General features: G+C 48.5%; 1 protein-coding gene across 13 annotated transcripts in view; it reads left to right on the top strand.

Annotated features, from left to right (window-relative positions):
* The window catches only part of EPB41 (erythrocyte membrane protein band 4.1), a 69,868-nt gene that overhangs the window by 35,362 nt on the left and 12,500 nt on the right, over positions 1–22,006 (top strand). For 2 of the 13 annotated variants that reach the window (XM_027906793.1, XM_027906795.1), the window contains 12 exons: positions 1,109–1,196; positions 1,700–1,852; positions 2,643–2,740; positions 3,469–3,641; positions 5,143–5,259; positions 6,534–6,662; positions 9,220–9,428; positions 11,176–11,232; positions 11,360–11,404; positions 12,193–12,255; positions 14,966–15,145; positions 16,931–16,966. In XM_027906793.1, the coding sequence (XP_027762594.1) occupies positions 1,109–1,196; positions 1,700–1,852; positions 2,643–2,740; positions 3,469–3,641; positions 5,143–5,259; positions 6,534–6,662; positions 9,220–9,428; positions 11,176–11,232; positions 11,360–11,404; positions 12,193–12,255; positions 14,966–15,145; positions 16,931–16,966 (1,348 nt within the window). Of the gene's footprint in view, positions 1–1,108; positions 1,197–1,699; positions 1,853–2,642; positions 2,741–3,468; positions 3,642–5,142; positions 5,260–6,533; positions 6,663–9,219; positions 9,429–11,175; positions 11,233–11,359; positions 11,405–12,192; positions 12,256–14,965; positions 15,146–16,930; positions 16,982–17,345; positions 19,046–22,006 lie in introns of those variants that run through there. The other 11 variants (XM_027906796.1, XM_027906792.1, XM_027906798.1 and 8 more) reach the window with 10 other exon arrangements.

The raw sequence follows: 22,006 nt of genomic DNA, 5'->3' as shown, positions 1-22,006 counted from the left end.
GGCGGATCAGGGTGATGAATTATTCATGGCTTCATTAGAAGGAGACTTCAAGGTATAAGATGTAGTTATATTTCATCTGCCTGCGTGTGCAGGAGGAAGCAAAACGTCCCAGTTTAATTTCTGGTCTGTATTCTGTGAACATTAAACTGTCAGAGGGTTTTCAGTGGGAATCAGAGTCATGGAATCGTTAAGGCTGGAAAAGCCAACCATTCCCTGAGCACAGCCAAGCCCTCAACTAGACCGGGTTCTCAGGTGCCACACACACATGTTTTTTGAACACTTCCTGGGAAATCTCTTCTAAACCACTCTCCAACTCTTTCTACTATATTTGCAAAGCACAAGGCACCTGTGGAGATAGAGACAGCTCCTGGGTCTTTCCTGCAGGGTTGTCCTTACAGCTGTCTTTGTCTGCCCTGTCTGCCACCACCACAAACTCTATTTACATCACACACAAGATGTATGGGAGGGCTCAGTGAGGAAGACATCAAAGGAGGGAAGAAAATGAAATGTATGCAGCTGAATTCTCTCCCAACAGAGCTGTTAATGTACCTCACACACCAGAAACTTATTAACAAGGGCACTTCAATACCGTTGATAATGGAGGCCATTATCAGGATGTCTCTGTTAAGTTGTGCCCCTCCTGCAGACAGGGCACCATCTGTTCCCAGAAAACCCCTCATTCATCTGGTCCCCTGGTTGGAATCGCTGCTGAGTGGTCTCAGCTGTCCATGTGTTTGGCTTGGAGAACAATAGCTGGGTTTGGGGAGGTCTGGAGGCAGCAGGTCTGGAGGGACAAGGACCTGTCACCCTTTGCCTGCGGCTCAGTTGGGGTTTTCTTCTGCTGAATCCAGTTTTGCCCCCTCACTGCTGTTCCTTGCTTTCTTCTCTAGTGCCTGTACAGCTCCACAGGAGCAAAGTGCATCTGTGTTGTGGGGATGTCTCAAAGCGCAAATGTGGGCATTCAGAGTGATTTAATAATTCACCACCTGAGCACAAATTTGGTTGCACTGAAAGCAAAACAAAATCTAATGAGTTTTGTGAAGTCTGATTTGTCCTCTCTTAGAGGCAACAGTTTGGGGAATACCAAGCCCTTTCTCTCTTTCCCCAGATCCATGACTCCAGCCCAAGCAGACCTGGAATTTCTTGAGAATGCAAAAAAGCTGTCTATGTATGGAGTCGACCTTCACCAAGCCAAGGTGAGAACCAGCACCTGCCTGTGGGTTTTGTCATTTGATTATCCTTCCCTCGCAGGAGCAAGTTTACTTGTTTCAAGAAGCTCCTTCTGAAAGGTAGAGGAAGTATGGAAATACAGGCACAGAACAGGAATGCCTCAAGCATTCCTGCAGGAGAAAGGATTCTTCCTGGTTGTTTATTATTTATGTAGCTTTCCAAAGCTCCTGATGCAGACGAGTCCTTGCTCTGAGGAACTTTGAATTTATGCCTCTGACCTGCCACGTGGGGAAATGCAGGTTGGACTCCAGATAAGCCCTTTGGGCAACCAGCAGGGCAGGAAAGATCAACAAGGAGGAGGAGGTTGTGAGGAGAAACGTGAAGAAAAAGCCAACCTGGAGCTGGGAGCTGGAGTCTGGGGGAGTGGGGAGATGAATTTGGGGCAAGACCAAAGGGGTGATTTGGAAGGCAGATGTTGACCTGAAACTCTTGACCCTGACGCCGCTTAAACCCTCTTCTGCTTTCCCAGGACTTGGAAGGAGTGGACATCACTCTGGGAGTCTGTTCCAGTGGCCTTCTTGTTTACAAAGATAAACTGAGAATCAACCGCTTCCCGTGGCCCAAAGTCCTGAAGATTTCCTACAAGCGCAGCAGCTTCTTCATAAAGATTCGGCCGGGGGAGGTGTGTCCTGGCTCCTGTGTGTCACCTGGCACTGCCTCGTGGTTGTCACCGCCTGTGTGTCACGGGGAGGGAACGGGGAGGGAACGGCCTTTTCCCTGGATGAGCATTTGGGATCAGGGTGTCTGAGCAGAGTGTGAGCTCCAGCCCAGCTGGTGAGGGTTTAACTGCGTGTCATCCAGCACCACCTCCTGGCACGGCGGGGAATTCCCAGCATCCAGGGAAACGGGTGGGAAGCTGACAGCTGAAACTGGGAGAGGACTAACTCTCTTTTATTTTTTTGGACACAAGGCAAAACAAAAGGCTCTTTGTCCTGCTTTTATTAAAAGAAATTAATTGAAAATTCGAATTAGCTTTTCACCTAAGGGCAGGAGGCAGGGGATGGATGCACTGGTGCTGCTTCATTAATGGGGAGATCCTTGGAGCAGCCTGGCTACAATGGGGATCTACCTCTTTCCTCCTCTTCCTCCTCCTCCTGCTACCACTGCCTTGACCCAGCCTTGCAAGGAGATCAATGTTTGACCCCATCCTGCAGCTGGGCAGTATGATGGGGGTGTAAATGAGGCTGACTGGCTGCAAAATCCACAGCATGTTCCTCTGTAAATCCCAGCGCACCCTGAGAGATGCCCAGGCTTGTGGCCAAAGCCTGTCTTTCCTCTGACCTGAGCTCCTCCTGCACGTCCTGGAGTGAGTTCAGCAGTTTGTGCCGCAGCAGAACAGAGCAAAGGGCTGGGAACTGAGCTCCTGCCATATTTATTCCTTGCTATACCTAAATAACTTATGTTTTCCACAGCAAGAACAGTATGAAAGTACAATTGGCTTCAAGCTTCCAAGTTACCGGGCAGCAAAGAAGCTGTGGAAAGTATGTGTTGAACATCACACCTTCTTCAGGTGGGTTGTCTGAACTTTGGGTAACTCATGCTTTAGTGTAACTGCTGAAAATGAGCAGTGTTGCTTAGTTCCTTCAGTGTTCCTTAGGGTTCAGAGCAATTGGAGTGAAATGGTTGCAGGGACATTTAAGTGTTTATTTTGCAGTAAATTTTTAAGCAGGTTCTGCTTCATAAGATACATAAGATGGAAAACTTTGGCTGATGTAGATGTGAGACTTACTGGCAAGAGACTTCTTTAATTTCTATTTTATTTCCACTTTACCTCCCCCCCTTTACTCTCCCTTCCCAGTACATCCACAGAAAATGAAACTCCTTAAAAAATAAAGTTTGGTGAGTGGCACCTAAACAAGAACAGCTCAGATTTAGCGGGATTTGAGCTCAGTCCAACTCAAAGTGCTCTCTTGGATTCTTCAGAAGGTATTTCTACTCTGAAGCGCACTGAGCTCTCTGGATCTGGGGAGCTCTCCTGATGGAGATGCCACAGCCGTGAAGGAGCACTCATTTCAAAGCATTTGGTGTTAGAAATTGAGGAGATTTGTTGGGAAATGCCAAGTGGGGATTTCCTGGAGGGGGCGAAATCCACCAAACCTCACGAGATAGTTCGAAGTCGGTGACGCGGATTTTCAGATTTATTCCTTACCCTCCTCAACCGCGCCGAGCTCCGCTGGATTTGCCTCTTGCTTGACCTGGAGGTTTTTTTATTTAAACCGTGGACGTGTTTTTTTTCAGGCTGACTTCCACCGAGGCCATCCCGAAGAGCAGGTTCCTGGCGCTGGGCTCCAAGTTCCGCTACAGCGGGCGGACGCAGGCGCAGACGCGGCAGGCGAGTGCCCTGATCGACCGGCCCGCGCCCCAGTTCGAGCGCACGGCCAGCAAACGAGCCTCCAGGAGCCTGGATGGAGGTGAGTGCAGCCTTCCCCTCCCCGAGGTGCTGAAGTAACGCCTCGACCCCCCCGCTGTACCAAAAAACCCGAGCTCCAGCTCCCGGTTTCACCCCTCGCCCCCGCGAGCCGCGTGTTTTAACTCGTCGCGCGACCTTCGCTCGCGTCAGGGTGCAAAACAGCCAACCAGCGCAGAAATTCCCCCTGCAAAGATCAAAAGAACATCATCACGAGATCGTCACAGCACAGATGATTTACACAAAAGCCACCCTTTGTCCCTTCAGCGTAATTACGACAGAAATTCCCCGCGATCATCCCGCTCTCTGACGTTGCTCAGTACTTACTTGCCTGTTACCTCTCCCAGGTAGTGTCCTTATCTTAAAATCACAGCACTGGGAGGGCTGCTGTGGGAAAATGAGCTCCCAACTGAGCCAGACTCGAAACAGAAATACAGACTGAGAGTAGTCCCAGCAGTACTAGCTGACAAAAAGGATGTAGGTGGATGCTAAAGGCTCATGGCAAAGTTCTAGTTGTAAAGATATTTCCTCATTCGGTCTCAAAGCATTTTCCTTTAGAAAATCAGGAGTTAAGCTATTTGTTTTGTGTAACATAACTTCTTAAATTCCGTAGGTTTGCTTGAGGGGGAGATTTTTTGCCCCAACTGAAACTTCTTCAGTGTTCCTTAAAGCCATGCCCTTAAAGCCATGCTTAGGTTGGGATGTCAGTCAGGTGGGCTTATCCCACATTTTTAAGGGAGATGGATAGCTCCAGGCTAGAGGAGGTGAGACGTGGAGAGGAGAGTGTTTAAGCTGACTCCACTTGATCTGGAGCACTGGGTACCAAGATCCTGGAAAAGGGGATCATCCCTTTGCACCGTGAGTAACCAGGGAAAGGAGAGCATCCCTGTGCACTGAGAGGATCCAAGGAAAGAGGAGCATCCCTGTGCACTGAGAGGATCCAGGGAAAGGAGAGCATCCCTGTGTACTGAGAGGATCCAGGGAAAGAGGAGCATCCCTGTGCACTGAGAGGATCCAGGGAAAGAGGAGCATCCCTGTGCACTGAGAGGATCCAGGGAAAGAGGAGCATCCCTGTGCACTGAGAGGATCCAGGGAGAGAGGAGCATCCCTGTGCACTGAGAGGATCCAGGGAAAGAGGAGCATCCCTATGCACTGTGAGGATTTAGGAAAGGGGTAGCATCCCTGTGCAGGATGAAGATCCAGGGAAAGGGGAAGATTCCTGTGCACTGAAAGGATCCAGGGAAAGGGGAGCATCCCAGATGGAGCAGGGACTGCATTGCTTTGAGCCCTGATCTTGTGCTGCAGCCTGGGAGGCACCAGGGTTGTCCCAACACCCCATGACCAGCAGCAGCCAGGCTATCCCTGCTCCTGGGCTTAGTGACACTCCAAGCCTGGGCTTTGTACCTCCAGTCCAGAGGAAAGAGGCTGCTTGGTCCGAGCTCCGTGGTGGTTGCAGTGTTGTCTGTGCCATGTGGGTCCCTATAACATGTGCCCCGTTTCCTCAGCTAAACGTGCGACTCACAGAGTTGAGTTCAGGACCGTAGAGGAAGAGAAGCAGAAAGAGGTGGTGGTGGTTGAGGTTCCTGAACCAAAACCTGCGGATCAGATCCGAGAGAAGCCAGGTATAGCTGTGGTGGTGGTGGCTACAACTCTCTGCAGTACCTTTCCTGTCCTCTACGTGCTTGTTCCTGACGATTCCAAGTTTTGCCAAATCTGGCAGCTTTCTCTTCTCATTCCTTTGCAAGAAGAATTCTGCAGTGAGAGGAGACACAGCCCAGCTCTGGGAGACTCCCTAAATTTCCACCTTGCACCTTGTGGTTCTTGTGGGGAGGCGGGGAAAAGTTTAGGATGTGTTGGTACTTGAGAACTCTCATTAGATTTGAGTAGTTTTGTGTATGTGAGTTGGCAAACTTTAAAGTTTGATCTTGGAACTTCTAGTGAAGCTTTTGAAATTTTTCATCTTGGGACCTTCTTGACGTTTTTGAAGTCTATTCTGGGATTTCTTTTTTTTTTAAGTCTACTCTGGGATCTTTTTTCAGCATTTGAGAAATGCCACCCCTTTTAGGCTGTGGAGCTTATATTTCTCTTAAGAGAGGTACTATTAATAAATATTAATAAATATTAATGTCCTTAAGAGGGGTGTAGGTACAACAGCACATTTGAATACTAATAAGTGTTTCACAGCACAGTGTTGTCAAATATTTGCAGCCTTCATCACTTGGATGGCGACCGCCTGTGGTGTGTTAGGGCTGGAAATAATTCGTATGCAAATGCTGTGGGTACTGCACTGCTTCCCTCTTTCCACCTGGAATTTTTTTTTACAGTGTGCTTTTGACTGCATCACTGTTTCTGTAGTTTCTAGATCCAGCTTTCTTGAAGTGTGTCAGATTTCCCCCCACCGTGGTCGTGCCTTGATCCTCCCTAATCAGCATTGCCCGGTGGGGAAAGCCCGATGCTGTAAAAACAGGGTGAGGAATTCCAGGCAGCAGGGTAGATTGGAAGTGGATCACTCAAGTATGTTTAATTAAAGCTGCTAGTTTCTAGATAGGTTGTTACCTGGATGTGTTTTGCCTGGATTTTGCCAGCCAGCACCCCTGTCCCTCCATACTCTGCAGGCAGAGCCCATCCTTATTCCACACGTGTCCCCACCTGGGCAAGGAGCCTGCAAAGCTTGTTTCTGTTGTTCTTTCCCCCTCTTATCCAATGCACTGTTGGGTATGGCAGCACTCTAGAAAGGCTGGTGCACAGTTCCATGGTGGAAAACGACTGTTGAGCTGCCTGGTTTGCAAACCTCTTCCCAGCTGCTGAGAGGGATCTCCTCGCTCTTTGCTGTGGTGACCGTCGTGTGTCCGTGCGGGTCCCCGACCCCCATTAACACCTGCAAACCTCTTTCTAGCCAAACACACTCTTGAAACTTTTGAAATGAAACCCATTGCAGAGGAGGAAGAGGAGGAGGAGAAGGTAGAGGTGGTTAAGGTTCCTGTTGCCCAGCCAAAGTTCCCGGAGCCGGTGCCGCCGCGGTCAGGTACAGCTGCAGCGGCGTTTGGTGGCTGCTGTGCTGTCACTGCTGGGGTGGAGTGATGCAGTGCTGTAGGACACAGGTTGCACTGCTTTGTGGTGGTGCTTGTTGCCACTAAAATCCCCCCTGGCTTTGCCGTGTGCTGCTTTCCAGGACCGCCCTGGGTGAGGTGAGTGGGTGCCGTGGCTTGGCTGTGTGTGGAAGTGAGTGTGCAGTTGCCTCTTATTAACGCTCCTCCCTTGCTGTTCCCTCTTGGAAGGTTTGCTCCCCTGAGCTGTAGGAACGTGCAGTGCCTGAAAATCAGGTTATGAGGTCCAGGACTGCTGGAGGTCACCTACATTCCACTTTATTTCTTCACTTAGGGAGTGCTGCTTCCCTAGCTGGGGAAGGGTGTCAGAGCAACGTCGCTGCTGCAGTCAGATCCACGCTAATTGTAATTAAAATAGAGTTGATTAGTTGCTGCAGAAAGTGGAGATTGAAGCTGTGGAGGGAGGTAACTGAGAGCTTCACGTTTTCTTGGTTAGTATGGAAAACGCTGGAGGGTGTTCCATGGGATGGGCAGGAGAAGGGTGGACATCAGTCAGTGTCAGACCTGAGCACAGCAGGGGCTCTGCTGATGCAGCTGCCCCTTCTTATCCATCTCCTGCACTTTTCCTCCTCCTGACTCTCCTGTTCCCAGCAGGGACTGTCAGTGGGGTGATGGTGGTCAATCACAGAATCATGGAGTGGTTTGGTTTGGAAGAGACCTTAAAGATCATCCAGTTCCAACCTACATTTTATATCTTTTATTTGGGGGCAGTGCCTTTTATACTGTGTTTAAATCATGTGTCAAAATGGCCTAAAGTAGTTAATCAGGAAAATTAACTAAAATACAGTTCTGGGCAGCCCATAACTCACTGTTGGATGGCAAAGGAAAAGCTTGGTGTCTGTTATTATTTTTCCTGCATGTCTTGATGCCCTGGGAGAGGAGCAGGAGAGGTGACCGTGTGGATTTACTGGTGGCAGTATTTCCTTTGCTGCTTCATCCTTGAGGTGGCATTTTAACACATCCATAACTTTTTTAGCCAAACGTGATCTTGGCAGTATTGAGATAAGCCCAATTGAAGAGGAGGAGGAGGAGGAGGAGGAGGAGGAGGAAGAAAAAATGATGGTGGTGAGAGAACTAGAGCCAGTCCCGAAGGAGCCAGGTACCACCGCGATGACGGCTTTGCTCTCCCAGCATCCTCCTCATCCCGACTGTCCCTACCATCCCACCTCTGTACAACCTTCCCAGCGGCTGTCACCGCTTCCATGGCATAAATACACCAGGACATGGCACTGATTGTCCTCCTGAAAGTTTAACACAGTGTCTGGGTCACAGGAATGAGCTGCTGTGCTGAGGAGCAGGGAGAGGACGGAGCCCGTGGTGTTGGTATGGGGTTTGGGGTGGGTCCAAGAGTTTGTCCTGAAAGTGTAATTCCAGTCTGTGGAAAATCAGGTTCTTACTAAGGAGTTGCTTGAAATCACAATTTCTTTTTTAACAGCAAATTTTCTAGTGTCTTTGACTGGAACACCAGTGTGGGATGGGATGGGTTGCACGGTGTGACCCCGCTGCAAACTGTGACTTTGGGAATGTGGGACCTCGTCAAAGATACTATTTTGGGTGTGTTTTTAGTGGAACATCCTTAAAACCCAACATCAGGAAAACCAAATAGCTTATTGTATCTATAGGTACACACAGGGAATTAATTGGGAGTGGCTTTGTCACACAGTATTGGCTTGAATATTTTGTTGGAGTCAGGGGTAAGGAACTGCCTGGAAAATCAGGAACTGAAGGAAAGGAATAGGCAGTTGATTTTGTGTGGGGCTAGTGCTCGTGTTTTAAGACCCTCATCCTCTGGAAAGGTGATTTTTTGGCAGCATGCTGTTCATTCCTGCACTGTCACTGGCCTGGAGGTGCTGGGTATCTTCCCACCATGCTGCCTCGGAGATACCCCCCGGGACACACAGCCCAGCCTGCTTTGAATCCCACCTGGAAGTTGCTGTGAAGTTTCCTAGAGCGGTGCTTGTTGATTATTTTTTCATTTGAGTTGCCTAAAAGACTGGGGAGTGGGGGGGAAAAAAACCTGTGTTTCCCTTCCAGAAACCATCTGTTTCTGGTTGAGGAGGTGCCCACAAGCCCAGAACTCCCCGTGCTGTGTCTGTTTTGTGGTTGCACTGGAGTGGAGTCCGTGTCAGTTTGTGTGTGAAGGACCCAGAAATCCGTGGCACGATGTCAAATTCCAGATTTGCCTTTCTGGTGTGGCTTCTCTGCAGAGTGCAAGCTTGCTTTTCTGTAAACCATCTGGTGTGGGGCTTTATTTGGTTTTGTTTAAACCATGAGGAAAATAATCTCAACCCTCCCGTACTAAACGCACAAGCTGCTTCGCTCAACATCTTTATTTCGTTTCCCTTTTTTTCCTCCTCCTCCTCCTCCCTTTCTTTTGAAATGACAGCACTGTAATTTGGAAAGACTTTGCCTAGAGCTTTGGAACATTACCTGCTCTGAACCTTGTCCCTGTGTATCCCCCCACCCCCTCCTCAGCAGTGGCCGTGATAACCCCGGAGCGGAGTCCCCGGCCCACCTCGGCCCCGGCCATCGCTCAGAGCCACCCTGCAGAGCCAGCCCCAGCTAAGCCTGACGTGAAGGACGTGGCCACGTCTAAAACAGGGAGGGAAACAGCCAAAACCGATGTGAGACGGGAGGAATTCCCACCGGAGAAAGCCAAGGCAGAGCCGGCTGATGCATCCAAGGTAGGTCAGACCGGAGCGTCGCTCCAGGAGCCACCCCAAAGCAGCAGCTCTGCCCACCTTCCCCTCCTGGGAGATGAGGGGTTTGCCCCTCTCCCAGGCATCAGGTGGGAGCAGGCACGGGGGCCTGGGTGCCAGGGAAATCCCAGCCCTGACATTCCCTGTGGAAGAGGAGACACCCCCAAGTTTTGGTGGCTGCAGTCAAACTGAGTGCAACCTCAAGATGTTTAAAAGCACTGCCAAGAGCTGCACGTGCTCGTGGGGTTGGAGTTCAGGGCTCACCCACGGCCAGGCTGTGCCTCTTGATTCCTGGTACGACAGCAGGAGGCAATTCCAGTGAAATCAGTGATATGGATCTGGCTGCAGCTCAGTGCCAGAATGTTTTTCACGTTGATAGGCTTTGGCTGGGAGAGCTGGTAACGCAGTGCTGCAAACTGGACTAAAACTTTAGTTGACAATGGCACTGGTGAGACCTTGGGGGGGCTTGTTGTTTAAATGCCATTTTTTTAAAACCATTATTTGACCTTTCTACAAATGTCTGAGGCCTTTGCTGGGGTTGATACGTGTGTGTGCTGTTCTAATAAGTCAGAATAATATGCAAAATTAATGTTGATATTACAGTGTCCTTAATATTCTGCAGATCTTATTGACTGAAGCCTTGCAGGGGTGCAGCAGAGGTGTTTGCCTTGAGACACGATTTTCACATCACTCCAAAATTTAGCAGATCTCAGCACTGCTGGAGCCACATTTCCTGTAACATACCACACAGTGGGTCTTGTGTGACATCTCCAGGGGAAATCCCCATTAATTAAGGTTGGGAGATGGAGGTGAAGAAAGGACAGTTGCTTCAAAAAATTCCAAGGCCTGTGTGAGCAGTAATTTTTAAATGAAAGTGCTGAAGGGATCCTCAGGCTGGCACTGTGGGGTTGGAATTGGAGCACAGAGTTCCTGCCTGGCTGCTCCTCCTCCCTCGTGTTACACTGAGAACGAGGAAATTTTACTCATCACATCTCAGTTATTACAGGTTTTTTTTCTTAAATACTTAAACACTGGATTTTTTTTTTTTTCCTCTTCAAATATAGATGTGGGAGGAAATTGTGGATTTGAACGTGCCAAATTTACCCTGTTTCTCCAGTGTAGCTGCATCACTTCTTTTAACACCCACTGATGCTTTTGCCTTCAGAGTACTTGGCAATCCAATTTCCCTAAAATACTTCCTCGAGAGTGTTAAGACAATCTTGGCTCTCTGCTTTGTGGACAGGAAAGAACTTAATTAGTGATGTTAGGCTTGGTTTTGTAGCTAAGCCTGCTCTTACTTCCTCTGCCAACATAATACCTGTGCATATAACCCCTAATTTCTGTTTTTTGAGAAGGTCTGTGTTAACTGGAGCATGTTGCTTTGGTGGGATTTCACTGGGAGATCCAGCTGCAAAATGACATTTGAAAACACTGCCTGGCCGAGCTCATGCAAAGTGGGAAGCCCTCCTTCAGAAGCCCTGCAGAGCACTTGGTTTCAAATACAAATAATTCTGGAGCTGAAGGAATTATTTCACCTGCTGTTTGACTAACAGAGCGCCGGGAGCTGCCGTGCCATTAACCCAGGGCTGCATGTTGGTTTTTTTTTTTGCATGTTTTCCCCCTCAGCACCTCAAAAAACCAACTTTATGCAGCCGTGTTTGGAAACTAAATGGTTTCTCGAAACAAATCTACTAACAAGAAATGTTTTTACCGATTTATTTCTTAAATGTAGGTGAGGAAAACACACATTGAGGTCACAGTCCCCACCACGAAGGGTGCCCAGCCCCAGGTTTGTGCTCATAATTCAGTTTAGGTTGCTCACAGTTGTTTTGGTTTTTTTTTTTTTTTTGAAGGTTCAACGTAATTAAATGAACCAACAACTCTTTTTTTTTTTTGTTTTTATCACTGCCCAACAGCAGCAGCCTGCAGAAAAAGAGGAAGAACTGATAAGAATGAGGAAGGTTAGCCATTTTACCCTTTCACCAGCCAAATTTGCCATATCATTCATGCATCTGTAACATGTTTAAAAAGACAGTGCTCCAATTTCTTCCTGTTCTTTGGGTTGGGAGGTTGATTGTCTTTAACCCACCAAATACTTGATTGGAAAATGAGTAGTTTTTTTGTCCCGTAGACACAACCTGATTGCTAAAATTACGCATGTTGAATGTTCAAAAGAGACACACTTGGCTTGATTTATGAAATTTATCTTCTCTGTAACAAATTTAGTTAAAAACCAGAGAAAACTGTGCAGTGTGCACTGCAGGAAATGCAAAAAAAAAAAAAAAAAAAGAGGAGGACGTTTTTTTTGGTGTTGATTAAGTGACAGGGACACATCCAAGATGGGAAAGGCTGTTAAGGCATAGTTACTGTGCACACGGGGACCTTGTAGAGGTTACTCCAGGTAGTACAGCCTCACACTGGGGTGGGCTGCATCCCTCAGGAATGTGATGTTGGTGACCTGTGCAAGGTTTCCGTGGAAAGACCGGTAACCGTCTCTTTGTGGTCGGAGCCGAGGCCCCCCCGGGAGCTGTCTCTTTAAAGGACTCATCACATCTCCCATTCTCCATGAGCCAGACCCCCATTCCTGGTGGGAATTCCCACCCCACGCTGCCTCAGCGCTGCACTCCCGACCTTGAGTTAACTTTTTTAATTTGCCGATTTCTCGATCCCGCAAGACCAACGTTTTAATTTTTGTGCTTTTTTTTTTGTTTGTTTTGTTTTGTTTCCCCCTTTCCTTTCATTTTCACAGAAGAGATCAAAGAGGCTAGATGGTGAAAACATTTATATCAGGCATAGCAATTTAATGTTGGAGGTTTGTATGAACTTGAAGCTTTTTTTGAGTTGCATTTGCCTAAACCTTCTGCATCTGCGCTGAACTTCTTCCTCTTCTGCTGCTGCCTTTATTTTGCATGCTCTTGCATGAAAGACCTTTTGATTTGATTTGATTTTTTAATTATGCTTTTGCATGGTGGCAGTAAACATGACGATGTGCAGCCATTCTTCCTTCTTCCTCTTCTGACTTTCATTCTCTCATACCTACCCAAAATACATGATTGGCAGAGCTCAGATCTGCTCTGGGACCCACTGGGTGCTCACAGGGGCATAGATTGTTGTGGGAATTAGTTTTTCATTGCTTGGCACAAATTATTTTCCTGGGGGAAAAGCCAGTCTATGAAAATATAAAATTCAGGATAGGCTACAGGGGAAATTGTAACAGGTTGCCCAGAGAAGCTGTGGCTGCCCCATCCCTGCAAGTGTCCAAGGCCAGGCTGGACAGGGCTTGGAGCAACCTGGGCTGGTGGAAGGTGTCCCTGCCCATGGCAGGGGGTGGAACTGGATGGGTTTTAAGGTCCTTTCCAACCCAAACCATTCTGGGATTCAGTGAAATTGTCACCTCTGACGTGGGGGCTCATCCCTGCACCTTACAGCTCTTCCCTTTGAATTTGGGAGCCCTTTCCGTTTGCCTTCACCCAAGCACGGTCTCAGAACAGACCATGCCAATCATATATTTTAATTCTTTAATACACTGTGTTATGGGAGATGTTTTGTGGCTCTTGTTACTCTGTGTTACGTGTTTTCTACTCAAGACTTGCAGCCCCAGCAGCTCGTAGGGTTTCCCTGTTGGCATCTCTTGAAAAAGTGGAGTGAACTAACTGCCTTCTCCTAATTGGAATTTTCAAAGTTTTGCAGCTTTTGGGTGGGTTTTTGAGGTTTTTTTTTTGGTCTTGTTTTTATTTTTAATTTTTTTTTTAACCTGCTACAACGTAGAGCTCTGAGCCGCGAGTGAAGGGTGTGAACACATCGGGCCGCTGCTGGAGCTCTGAAGACTCTGCCTGTCGCCTTCTTCCACCCAGCTCAAACAGCTCCATCTCCCCCAACCCCAAACAGAGCTTGGTCATCGCTTCCAAACCCCTTTTTTCCTGTTAGTGCAATACCTGCCTCTGCCACCCAGCCCTTTCCCTCCCTGGTTCTGTTGCAGGTGCTCCAGCCCTCCCCTAGAACAGGGCTCACCCAGCAGCTCACCCCCTTCACTCCCTTTGTGTTTTTTAACCCATGCATTTGGCAGATCAGGTGTTTTCCCAGCAGACCTCACCCTCCTGAAGCTGCCTGTTGATTTTGCTGAAAACCTTTTAACTCTCCACGTGCACCAGGTTCTTGCAGAAAGGGAAAATCAGGAGGAAAAGGAGGTGACGCTGAGCGAGCTGGTTCCTCAAGGTGCTTCCCAGACCTGGCTCCACGTAGCTCCTCGTGGCTTTAGCTCCTCTCCAGCCCTCCCAGGCCCTGCTCCTGCACAGTGCTGGAAAAGCCAAGGTGGTCCTTCTCTCTTCTCTGAGCCAGGAGCAGCTGTAGGGTGCCTGGTCCCAGGCAGGGATTAACCCTGGAGTCCTCAGCAGACTTATTTCTGCTTTTTTTCCCCCTACCCAGCAGGCACTTCCCTTTTACTTTCATCCAGGATTGATGCCAAAACTTGCTTTTTTCCCCCCAGAACTGTGCCAAAAGGGGTAAATGTTGTTTAAGAGCCATTTGGGGTTTAGCTGTGTCCTGGGTGAGCTGCAGGGATGCAGATTTTTGGGAGGGCCCCTCCTATAGGGATGTGTTTGCTCTTCCATCTTCTAAAATTAATGGGCTGAGTAACAACTGAAATCACAAAAGTAGTTAAATTTCCCAGTGATGCTTTTACTGATCTTGATTTCTCCCTTTCTTGCTGCTTTTTGGCCCTGTCCAGAAAAGTTGTTGTTTGGCTTACGCCTATTTTATGCAGAAGCTTTGTTTTCTACAAACTCTGGTTTGCTTGCAAAGAAAAAAACTATTTTTAACGAGCTGACTTGCCTTGAAGTCTGTGTGTTTATGCTGTAAACTGGCATCACAGAGTAGAAATCTGGCTTTTTCTAGATGAAAAAAAAAAAAATCATCAGGAGTTTTTCGATTGATCCAGCATAAAGGAAATTTTCAGTTTGTTTAAAAAAAAAAAAAAATCATCTCATCTTCATTTCAGAAGTCTAAAACCTCCTACGGTAGCTCCTGGAGGGATGAGATGAGAGGGAGGGGAAACGATGGTAATGGGGATATTCTGGGAGCAGAGATAATTCCTGGTAGGATTAAAGGGAAATAGGTATGAAGAGAGCAAAAAAAAAAAAAAAAAAAAAATTGGGGAGACATGTTATTGAACATTAATTGTATCGACACCTGGGAATATTCAGGCTTGCAGAGGGAAAAGAAAGCAAACAGAAAGCAAACCTACCCCCTTTTAAAAAAAAATAACCCAAACAAACACAGTCTGGCAACTCTAAAAAGAAACCCCCTGAGAATTGCAGGTCACCCGGAGGAGACCCCGCTCCGTGATCGCAGTTTCTCCCAGATTAATCCGAGGGGAGAGAGGAGAGAGGACGCTCCCTTTGTGTGTTTGCGGTGTGAGCGCCGCTCGGGAGGTCGCTGAGCGCAGCTTTGCTAAGCGCAGCCTAGGCAGTCCCAGCTCCTCCCCACACCCCCCTCCACTCACACCCTGTGCCTTTCGCTGGTAGGATCTAGACAAGCCCCAGGAGGAGATCAAGAAGCACCACGCCAACATCAGCGAGCTGAAGAAGAACTTCATGGAGTCCGTCCCGGAGCCGCGGCCGAGCGAGTGGGACAAACGCCTGTCCACCCACTCCCCCTTCCGGACCCTCAACGTCAACGGGCAGATCCCCACGGGAGCGGACGGAGTGAGTACCTCGGGGCACGCTGGTGTTCCAAGGGGTGGCCCTTTAACCTGTGGGGTGGTCCCTGAGAGAGCTGAAGTCGTGGCATCGTGAAAACGTGGGGTTTGTTTCGATACGAAGGGATTCCTCACCTGCTTTTGGTGATGCTTTTCCTTGTGTTGCTGCCGCTGCGATGTTAGAGAGCATTTCCCATGGCTGGCTTGGGGACTGGATCTCCCCAGAATGTGGGGGAAAAAATCCCCACCTGAACTCCTAAATTAAAGAGAATTATTACTTCAGAGGTAATATTGCAACCCAGTGCAGAAGCCACTAGGATGGGATAATTGTTCCGAAATCACTTTACTCTCCAGTTTCTTCTTGGGGTTTAGACTTGCATTAGGAACTCCAGGTGCTGATCTGCTGTGGAGGCTTCAGGAAGACTCCTCAGCAGGGCTTGCTCATACGTGATGGGAACCTTCCTCCTTCCAGGAGCAGGGCCTGTGTGTTAGTAGCCACATACACCCAGTTTCTCTGCTAATTCCCTTAAAAAGGTAATTTTTCAAAGAAACCCAGTTGGAACAGCAGAGATCTGTCACCAACTGGTTTCTTCTTGGCTAAGAGACACCTTCTCTATGTCATATTGGTGGTGCCTAACTCAGATTTGGGGCTTGTGAGTAAAACTGTAGTTAGCACCCGTGGTAATCAGTCTCTGATTACTCTCTCACTCAGTAGTAAATGCAATTTTTTGTTACAACAGAAAAATTGCATCCTGGCTGCAGTGGTGGCAGTTGGAGACTCTCTCCTGGTTTTCTCCTTCATGCTCACAGCCCTGCAGATAAACTTGTGTTTAATCTTCAAACCAGTGCAAGGGAAACACTTATTAATCAGGAAATAATCTTGCAGTGGATGGAGCATTGTAACATTGCAGGGGGTTTAACACCAAGTTTACTACAGACTCCTCAAAGTGTAGAGAAAACCCAGGGCAGCTTAGGAAAAATGAGATCCCCAAATTGAACTGAGTCAGGGTTGGTTGCTGTAGAATCACAAAGTGGTTTGGGTTGGAAGGGACCTTAAAGCCCATCTCATTCAACCCCCTGCAATGAGCAGGGACACCTCCCACCAGCCCAGGTTGCTCCAAGCCCCGTCCAGCCTGGCCTTGGACACTTGCAGGGATGAGGCAGCCACAGCTTCTCTGGGCAAACTGTCCTTGGGGTTACCCTGTTTAACACATGGATAGACTTTGCTCTGTGGTTGCTGAGCCTCAGTTGAAATCCACAGGAATTTGGGCAGCAGAGCTCTGCCCACGGTGCCACGTGGTTTTTGGGGTGTGGGTGGGACAGAGCAGGGGCTCTCAAGCTCCACAACTGCAGTTCAAGAACGATATTCTTGCTTATTGTGGAGAATTTCTCTCAAGGTGACCACACTGTGAGGTCTTGGATGGTGTGGGATTGTCCCACCTAAAGCTGCAGTGGGTCTTTAGTGTCCCTGGATTTGCATTTCTGGAAAGTCCCTCTTAATCTGACCCCTCTCTGAAGTGATCTTGCTCTGAGGTGGAGGTGGCCACATTCTGTGAACTTCCAGAAATGCATCTTCACCAGGCACTGACCAGGGAGGGTGTTTTCCTTCACCTGCACGTGTTGAAGGATGGTAAACCATGATGGTAATTTAAGGATGATAATTCACCGTGCAAAGGTGGTACCTTCACCCTGCCCTAGTGGCCCAAGGGTTGTGTGCCAGGGGCTGCTTTTCTGCTGTTCCTGAATGTTTTATTACGAGACGACTGAACCTTAACACGCTTTGTGTGTCCAGGTCAAGAAAGTCACTGTCCAAACTTCTGAGAGACAGGTTGGTGGGCTTGAGGTAAAGCTGCTGCTCTGATCTGTGCTTCTGAACCAGACTTGCTGTTGCAATGGCACCAAGCAAAAACTCGACAGCAGCTGCTGGATAACATTTTTTTCTTTTGGCTACATGAAGTAGTTTCATAACTCACACCCAGAGGACTTTGGCACTTGCTGCAGCTTTTGCAGCTTTCAGTTTTTGCTTATTTTGGTGCATGGCTGGTTCGAAAAAGCTGCATGAACGATATAACCGTGTATTCGGCGAGAAAAGCAATTCTGAAAGTTTAACTGTTCCCTGTTCTTTTTATGTTGTCTTTCTTTCCGTTCCTTTGTTGTTTTAACAATCATGTTACTCTGGCATTTTATATTTTTCTTTTGCTGCCCAGTCTCCCAGCTACTTTCTCCCCAATTCTCACCACTTAGGGGTGTGCAAAGAACCAGTCCCAAAATACCGCACTGACCAGAGGAGGTTGGCTCAGCTGAGGGAGCTTAGAGCCAAGTTTTTCCTCTCCTAAGTACACTTGGATTTGCCCAGGGCTGCCAAACCAAAGGGATGGAGAGTTCCTGCACAGCAACATTCCCACAATCTTTTCTTTCTTCAGCAGAAGTGCTGGAGCCTTTGCATGGTCCTGTGTGCTGATTTACTCATTCCGGGTTTTTGTCGTTCTTCAGACTCCAGAAACAAAAGTGCTGAAACACGGAGCAAAATTCCAGCAGCCTGCGGTGCTCCCACTGCCATCCTGCCCGTTCCACACGTGGCATTTCTGAGAATAACAATTTTACACTCGCTCCAGTAGAATTTTCAGACCAATCAGTAATTTTGATACTCTGGTCAGAACTTTGGAAAAGCCTTTTGTATCTGCTCCGCGGTCTGGCTTGTTCCATGGGATTTGCCCAACGCTGGTTTTGAGGGTAGGTTAGGAAGCTGTCAGAGACCACTTTTTGTACTGCACCATTCCTATTCCTAATGCCTCCGACTTTTTTCTTGACCATTCCAATTCCAAAACACTCCAGAGGAGGTTTTGAGCACCTGCTTTTCTGGCAGGGCAGGCACAAACCACCCACGACCCTGATCCAGATGCTGATGAGCTCTGCGGGGAGGACATGGTTCTGTAGCTCCAAGGCTGGTGTGGCCCAGGCCACCAGCTGCTCTGCTCCCCAGGGCAGTTTATTTTACACTGAGAAGAGCTGTCCTAATGCTTTGCACACCTCCAAGTGTCACTTTTGGGCACTTTCCATCTGTCATTTTTGTTCATCTCTCTCTGTCTTTCTTGATCTCCTACCACGAAAGCAGAAACGGGAACGTCCTCTGTTAGTACAGGATGAAGACAAACTAAAAAAGCAGCAGATACCTACTGAGACAGCCTTTCCCCGGCCAGCAAGTGAAGAAGCTCTTCCAAAGGTTTCTATTGCAATCCCTGAAGAGCAGAAAGCACTCAAAAAGTGTCAGCTGTACTCTAGCATTTTTCCTTCTCCGCGCATTCCCTTTATGATGTCCTTTCTCCTGGTCGTAGCGCTGACTGTTTGGTGGCTGCTCTTTCTCTGAGTGGCAACAGGGCCGTGTTGAAACCTCAAGACCAAAGCTCCTGAATTTCTTGGCCGTGGCCTCTGCTGCATCTTCCTCTGTCGTGGTCTTTGATCTCCGTAGCTCGCTGTCCCGGGGAGGGACACCCCGCGACCGTCCTGTTAATCCCACTGTGTGTCCTTGTGTGGCTGGGAGGGCACCTGGCAGGAGTGGGCTGGGATTGCCAGGTCCCTTCTGAAGTTTCCTCCTGTGCAAAAGCAAATCCTTTGAGCCCTGTTCCTGACTGCTGTGAGAGGGCAGACGGGGAGAGGAAATGATGGGAGGAGTCGCTGGCTTCCTGTAGAGCCCCTGTAGACTTCGCGTAGGAATTGCTGGAAAAAATTGCTTTAAAGCTTGTTGTTTTTAATGTAAGATGTTCAAAAGCTGGAGAACCTTTGATACTGGTCCAAAAGAGGCTTTGCAGTAATCTGCTGAATTATGGAATCCTGGAATGGTTTGGGTTGGAAGGGACCTTAAAGCCCATCTCGTTCCAACCCCCTGCCATGGGCAGGGACACCTCCCACCAGCCCAGGTTGCTCCAAGCCCCATCCAACCTGGCCTTGGACACTTCCAGGGATGGGGAGTCCACAACCTCTCTGGGCAACAAGAGGTTGAATCTCTGGGAAGAAAATCAGAATCTAATCCATAACCGCTCCTTTCCTAGGAAACTCAGATTGGCATTTCAGTACAAAGTGCTGGTTTTCACTGCTGTTGGTGATGACTCAGGGACAGCTTTTCTTTTCCCAGCGAGGGAAGCCTTTGGTAAAGCATCCCAGCTTCCCTCTCCACCCCTATTCACGTGTCCAAGAAAATACACAGTGCTACAGGAGAAAACCCATTGCAAGGAGAAATTTCTTGTCAACATAGATTAATCATTTCTTGGGATCTGATGGGCTCGGTGCACTTGGGATGTGTTGCGTTAAATTTGTGTGGAACTGATGGACTCGTGTTTGCTGAGGTCCCAGGGCTGGAGTCCCCTGCTGCTTTAACATCCCCTCTCTTGCCATGTTGGCTTGGCCACATCAGGACACACTTCTGAATGTTGAAGCCCTCGGTTGTTTTTGACTTCTTTACCCGAACCCTTTGCATGCCGCTCGTTGTTTATTGCCTACGGTGTAAATTGTCTGGATGATGCTCCCGTTTATCCCGGCTCTCCTGGCTGGGCTGTGCAGGCTCCAACCCGGCTGGGCTGAGCAGAGCTGCTTTGTGAGCTGCAGGGAAGGTGGGACTTTGTGTCTGAGGGGTTTCTTTTCTGTAAATAGTAAAGATGGGGCTGAGCTGAGCCCCCCACGTCTCCTTTCAGCACTAATCCGTGTTTTCCTGCAGCTGCTGGAGGACTGGGCTGGACACAGTTACTCTGGGAACAGCCCCCAGCGCCACCAGCACGGGAGAGAAAGGAGCAGACCTTTATTACAGGGACTAAAATGTGTGAATATATATAAATACATGTATTTATAACCCTTTCTAGATCTGTATCCATGTGAACAGTGTTATTTAGGAAGCAGATAAGCTTGCAGGAATAAGTCAAACATGGCATGTGCTGTCTGGTCAGAGGGTCCGTGGTGTGTCACGGACCACTCGAGCCACCTCTTGCTTTCAGTGTACAGACTGAGGCTCTAAGTGCTGTCTCAGAAACTTAGGTTGGTAGTGAAACCCTTTGTTTTAATCCCACGGGAATCTTTCCAGTTCCTCCTGTACCCTGCTCCGATTAGTTCACCGGTTTGTGCCTTTAGGACTTTGTTTTGTGAGGATGCTGATTTTTCATTGGAAAAGATTCTTCCCTTTTTAATACACTGCCTTTAATACACAGTCTTCCTCCTTCAGTACTTGGAAGTGGAGGAGTCAGAGGGTTGTTGTCCAGGTGTCCAGGTGAAGGAGAGAGTCAGCAGGCTGTGTCCCTGCATCCTTGGAGCATCCCTTGGAATGCACCTGAACTCCAGGGAGTTTGGGGTGGAGTTTAGGAAGACAAAGGTGGGCCCTGGAGAGCAGAGGTGGGAAGAGATGTTGTGGTGCCACGTGCAGAAGATGCAGGATGGAAGAAGCCAGGGGGATGCTTCTGGCTGGGATTCCCTGCCTGCATCTCCTTCCCAAAATTGGAACAGACATGGTGAAAAACAGGGACTGCTTGATCTCCCCAACCTGGTTGGGGAGTGAAGGGAGGGAGTTGTGTGGGTGTGTCTCTGTCCATTTTCTGCCCATATTTCCTGGAGAAGAGCAGCTTAAACACAACAGGTGCTCCCTTCCCAAAGCCATCGCTTGGGATCACTGTTGGAATGCACTGCTGAGGTTCCTGTGCGTGTCTTTTCAGTCCCATGACAAGGACTTGGAAGCCACATGGGTGGCTTTGGCAAAGCCTTGGTTTCTGTAGCCCTGTCACCTGATTCCAAAGGACCTGAACTCTAAAACTCTTTGCCCAGAGCAATATTTGACCGGAGTGCTCAGGGTGTCTCATCCCCAGAGGGATGAGAGGGTGGACTCTGCCACTTCAGCTCAATTCTGTAATTCTTCAGTTCAAGCAGTCTTTTTCTCTCTCTTTTCTAATCTTGAGATAAGGCTGGTTGTCATCAGCAAAAAACTTTGGAAACTTTACACTCTGAGATCACTCAGGAACATTTTTGGGATTTGTATACCAATTATCACTGCAGAGTACAAAGAAACTGAACAAATGCTTTCTGTTTCTCTGGCAGTTTAGAGGCCAGTTATCCGTATTCCTCCAGGTGGATATGATCCCTCCTGACAGACAACTCCTATAGCTTATCAGGAACAGAAACCTCATCCACCTGATGCCACAGGGATGTGCCCTTGGGGCTCCAGCCCCTTTCCCCATCCCTCCTCTGCTTTTTTTTTCCTGTTTGCTTGGAAGGCAAAGGGAGTGACAGTCCATGGCATTCTGTGTAAGGTCTCGTTCCTGCACGTTCTCTCTCCCCTTTGTGCACATTCCGTGTCTCCTACACCTTGGTGCTCTTGGTTTCACCTTTTCCCCTTGATGCCCTTGCAGGATGCAGTGCTGAGAGGAGGGATTTTGGGATGCCTACTGTCACCCCTGAGCACAGGGAGAGCTCACTGGCTCTAGTGCTGTTTAAGAGCAGAGGTCTCAGGGGTTTTGTACAGCTAAAGAGACCAACTCCGTGCTTCGCTCCCTGTTTTCCTCAGGAACAAACTTGCTGGGAACACCGACCTGCCCTGACACTGGCACCCATTAACAGGGATTCACACAGCCTGTGCAATGCCAGGCTGTGAAGGATGGAGAACTGAGTTGTCCCTTCCTGGATCCTTCCAGGATCCTGGAGTTGTCTTGCAGCATGTAACCTCATCCCGGCTGGTGTGAGAAATCCTGATTTTCCAACGTGGCCTGCTGCAGAAAATGACATTTTGGTGACTCTGGCACACCAGGATAAGTCTGGCAGCAGTTTTGATGTTAATTAGGCTCTCCCAGTGTTTTGGGGTGTGGTCACTCTGCTCTTTGGTGCTTGTGTGTGGGAT

Source organism: Empidonax traillii, unplaced genomic scaffold (assembly GCF_003031625.1).
Source record: "Empidonax traillii isolate 1590-97213 ecotype Southwest subspecies unplaced genomic scaffold, ASM303162v1 scaffold1356:size330773, whole genome shotgun sequence".
NCBI classification, from domain to species: Eukaryota; Metazoa; Chordata; class Aves; order Passeriformes; family Tyrannidae; genus Empidonax; species Empidonax traillii.
Note: the sequence above shows the minus strand (reverse complement) of the source record. Positions and strands in the feature narration are given on the sequence as shown.